Genomic DNA, 4,480 nt, shown 5'->3' with positions numbered 1-4,480 from the left:
TCAATTAAATGTGAAGACACTACTTTTTCGAACGTTCTAATTTCAATTCTTCAACTTTGAACGCGTATTACAGCAATATCGATAAGAGCACAGGAATGTATCTATACTTGCTGGATTCCCCAAACATTCAGCTTTCCATATATTGGATTCATTCTATCTATTATAGTTTTCGAGTAAATCAATGAAATGTGAAAATACTGCTTTTTCGAACGTTCTAATTCCAATTCTTCAACTTTGAACGCGTATTACAGCAATATGGATAAGAGCACAGGAATGTAAAACACTGCTTTTTCGAACGTTCTAATTATCATCGTTTTCGATTAAATGGTTTGCCAATTTGTGTCAAAACGGCCTAAAATAGTTATTTAAAAAAAATGCTTCATGAAATAAAAACCGCATAAAAAGAGGACCGAGTGTATTTCCCTTTATATAGAAATCAAATGTTCGTTTACTTCTCTTCACTAATTCAATATTTTTAATTTTCATACCAGAAAGTTATAATTCATTCGATAAATTATTAATTAATTATTCATTTCTTCGAATCAATATTTTAATAATGATTCCTTCTAATATTTTAATTTATGTTCTACTTATTAATAGGATAATGAAAATGGATTATTTCCAATTTTTACATCTAAATAAATTATGAGTATATAAAAGTGGATCATATTATCAATATATACATCTATTTATTGTTGGTTTCCAGTCTCATTAGTCATTCCTAACATAATCTACCATTTGTATTCATACAAGAACGTCAATTTACATAATTGTTATACATTAAATCATTCTAATTAATTAACAATATGTTAACGTTTAATGTTTATTGAATATTCATATTTTACTATTTTTCAATCAATTTCTTTAGTTAATGGTTAATTGTAATTGCAATTCGATTGACGTCGATTTTGTATAATTATGTGTGTAATATTGTTTTGATGTCTTTGTTGCAGGTGGAACGTGTTGGACGGCCATGGCGAAAAACGGAAGATGCTTGGAGGCATTAAATAACAGCACCAGAGAAGAATGTTGCGCTAATTTCGGTGTCGCAACTGCTTGGTCCAAGGAAGTGCTCGGCGCCGGAGCACTTTTCTTCTGGAGGGTTTTAGGAGGAGGAGTACCATGTTCACCATGTAAAGGTACAAATACAACGAATACCACTCATCATCATCATCATCTTAGTTCGAATTATCCAATACTATCTTTCCTCATAAATCGACATCCGTCATCGCGAAGAAACAACGACATTCTGTTTGTAAAGTGCAAAAAAAGAAAGAAAGAAAGAAAGAAAGAAACGATTATTATTGGTATTTGAATAATTGTCGTAATTTAAATTAATCGAATAGGTTTCAATGATAAATGGTCCATTAAAAGCACGGATCGTCCGCATCGTTAATAATAATTTCCTTAACATTATTAGCACCATTAGTTATTTAATATTACACCGATCGAGCCTATTTAAAATACCTTCGTTCTTGCTTTTATAATTATAAACGTCGTCCATTCATCTAGATCTCCTCAGGAAACAATTGATCTCAACTTAATAGTTTTCAATTTCCGTACATACATAATTCATGGTGTAAAATGTAAATGTTTTCAAATACATTTTAGTTTATTAATAAACTTTTTAGAAGACGTATGGTTACGATTGGGTTTGCGAAATGCTTGCAGAAGTTTAAAGACCTGTGACCTAAATGACCACATTTTGGCACAAATAAACGTTTTTGCAATAATGCCACGCAATATATTTTGTGTAGATTTTTGAGATTATGCAAATTATTCGGTTAAAATCAAACCACGAAACAATGATGTACGTGTATTATTAGCATCACCCGAAATATACAGTCAATGCTTAATTCTTGTTGGAAACCTCTTTTACCTCAAATGGTTCAATACAAGATGATTCTACAATTTCACTCGCAGTTACAGAAATAGTAAACGTTGCTTCTCGTTTAAGCGATGAAGGATTTGCAGTAAACCATCAGGTTGTAAGAGAACTAGTACTCGGGGAAGAAACTTTAGATGAGGAAGAACTGATGGAATTAATTGATGCATCCACTTCAAATGCATTGGTAAACGAAAATAAGGAAAACGAATGGGTGCCAAATCTCGATTTACAAGATGTGAAAAAAGGGCTAAATTTGGCTAAAGAATTAGAACTTCATTTCATTTAAACTAATCGTTCAACGGTGCGCAGAGCAAAGTTTAAAAGAGAGTTAAGAAATTGCTTAGCTCTCTTCTATAGAGAGGTTTTAGTGGAGTTAGAAAAAAAGCTATAATCGAAAACCAATGTGAAGATGAACTAAGTGATGAAGACATTTTTCCCATTAAAAGAAGACGAGTTAATTTTACAAAAGTCTTCATTGTTTTTGTTGAAAAACAGTCTTTTAGTTTAGTTCTTGTTTCATTTTTTTTATCAATCTTTAAATAATTTATAATTTATCTTGTCTTTTGTATTTATTGGTCTCCATATGACGCAGTATAAATGATGTGATTTGTACTAATTCCGAGTTTCTTATAGCGCGGTTTCCATATACGCACTCACCGCGTTATAAGAGGGTTAACTGTATACCCAATTTTAGGCAATGTTCTACTTCTACTGCACTTACGTAATTTGAGTTACATAACCATACGTATTTCATTTAAAACTTCTGTGATCATTTTTAATGATTTCAAAGTAAATTAACCAACATTTTTGTATTTTGTTTTATAAAAATACTATTCTAAATATGAAAAGATACGCATATTTGTTTTTACATTTGGTCTAAATATGTAAGACAAAAATTGCAAAAAAAATTCCACCAAATTTCTCTCTCTGGTTTTCAAACAAAGACGTGTATTTCCTATGTCTAATATAAATTAATTACAAATATTTAAGAAAAAATACATATAATTTTATTGAAAAACTTATTTTTGTTCTTATGGTTTTAATAAAATAGACAAATTTGTTTTGTGGACACTTGATTTTGATCACAAGTTTTGAAGCCAATAAAACGATTTTAAGATGTGAAACTTTCTATGATAAAATTTCAGTGATTCTCATACCTTTTGGACATAAAAAGAATGGATATGTGTAGAAAAATCAACTAGAATCACTGATTTACACTATCTGAATGCAACAAGATGTAATAGTAATACATCGATGTGTATGTTTTATTGAATTTTGCAGATACTTGCGACGACGTGGATTGCGGCAAAGACAAAGTATGCGTGGTGAAGGGTGGCAGACCCAGATGCGTCTGCTCTCCGAAGTGCGGTCGTTCCGATCCCAACGGCAAGAGATATACGAAGGGTCCGGTCTGCGGCACCGACGGTCGATCCTACAAGAACTCCTGCAGGCTGAGGAAGCGCTCATGCAGACTTCGAAACACCAACCTAGCGATCGCCTACCATGGCACATGCCAAAGTCAGTGAACAACAAAACCAATAACGACCACAGAAATACACCTAATCATTACAGAGTAACAATTTAAGCAGCCAGAAACAATTACCACCTTTCCAACTCCTAGAGTACCAAACTACACTACCAAAACAACTGCTAGTGTTTTAGATATCTTGATTTACTTTTGTTAATATATGGCGGAAATCTATCAACAAATATTTCAACCAAGCGATTTAATGTTTAATATTATTATATCAAAAATTTGTTGCATCTTCTACCCATATCAAAAAAAGAAAAACTATATCACTACCAAATTTTTTTTATTAATATGATTTAAATCAACGAATCAGTCATAAATATTGTATTTTTCATCATGATGAAGCATTATACAACTGCTTTAACAGAACAAGTTATATTGCTAAGAAACTTGTAAAAATTACAGTTCATTGACTGACTATAAAATGTAAAATAACGTTTATTTTTTTTCTCCTTTCGAAAGATTCAAGTAAACAAAAATCGCCAATTTCCACGAATGGCACTAAAATGTCCATTGCGTTACCGAAGCGAACGTCTGAATAATTCATGACGCTTCCAATTCACAAAATCAATTGGTTTTCCATTCAATTTATTGGTTGCATTACTTTCACATCTTCGAAATAACCTTATTAACACTACGCTACAGTAATTTGTTAACTTTTAAAGTAAATACTATTATTTTATTTCAACACGTTGATGTATACTTTTTGATTTATTAAAAAAAAAAACTTTCGGTTTCTAAGGTTTTTTTTTTTAATTTTTACATTTTTATATTTACATAGCAAGCAACATAATAAATATATATCAGGTATTGGTACACCTGAAAGATTTGTACACTTGGTTCTCTTTTTATGCGGTAGAAAACGCATAAAAATAAATCGCACAAAAAAGGACTAGACACACGTATAATAAAAATAAAAGATACGTTCCATAATTTATTTAAAACCGCATAAAACTAAATCAATGAGTTACAATATAGTAAAAATCGCATAAAAAAGGGTTTATTAAATTTCAGAATGAAATAATTACTCTTACTATCTTATTTCTTTCTGAAATGTTTAT

The 4,480-nt window shown here is 30.8% G+C and overlaps 1 protein-coding gene across 1 annotated transcript; it reads left to right on the top strand.

The window, feature by feature from the left end:
- The first annotated feature begins 909 nt into the window (after positions 1 to 909).
- On the top strand, positions 910 to 3,607 carry LOC108559920 (follistatin-like). Its single transcript, XM_017917306.1, has 2 exons — positions 910 to 1,139; positions 3,170 to 3,607. The coding sequence occupies exons 1-2, from the start codon at positions 974 to 976 to the stop codon at positions 3,412 to 3,414; spliced, it is 411 nt and encodes a 136-aa protein (XP_017772795.1). The 5' UTR covers positions 910 to 973; the 3' UTR covers positions 3,415 to 3,607.
- Positions 3,608 to 4,480: the final 873 nt, after the last annotated feature.

The sequence above is a fragment of the Nicrophorus vespilloides genome, unplaced genomic scaffold (assembly GCF_001412225.1).
Source record: "Nicrophorus vespilloides isolate i.1.1-1 unplaced genomic scaffold, Nicve_v1.0, whole genome shotgun sequence".
Taxonomy (NCBI): domain Eukaryota; kingdom Metazoa; phylum Arthropoda; class Insecta; order Coleoptera; family Silphidae; genus Nicrophorus; species Nicrophorus vespilloides.
The sequence above is the reverse complement of the archived record's forward strand: the minus strand, read 5'-3'. Positions and strand labels throughout refer to the sequence as shown.

Bases quoted from the DNA above. Each gene is read 5' to 3' on its own strand.
- LOC108559920 (XM_017917306.1), top strand. From the start codon at position 974: ATGGCGAAAAACGGAAGATGCTTGGAGGCATTAAATAACAGCACCAGA. The intron at 1,140-3,169 runs GTACAAATACAA...TGAATTTTGCAG, and splicing joins ACCATGTTCACCATGTAAAG to ATACTTGCGACGACGTGGAT.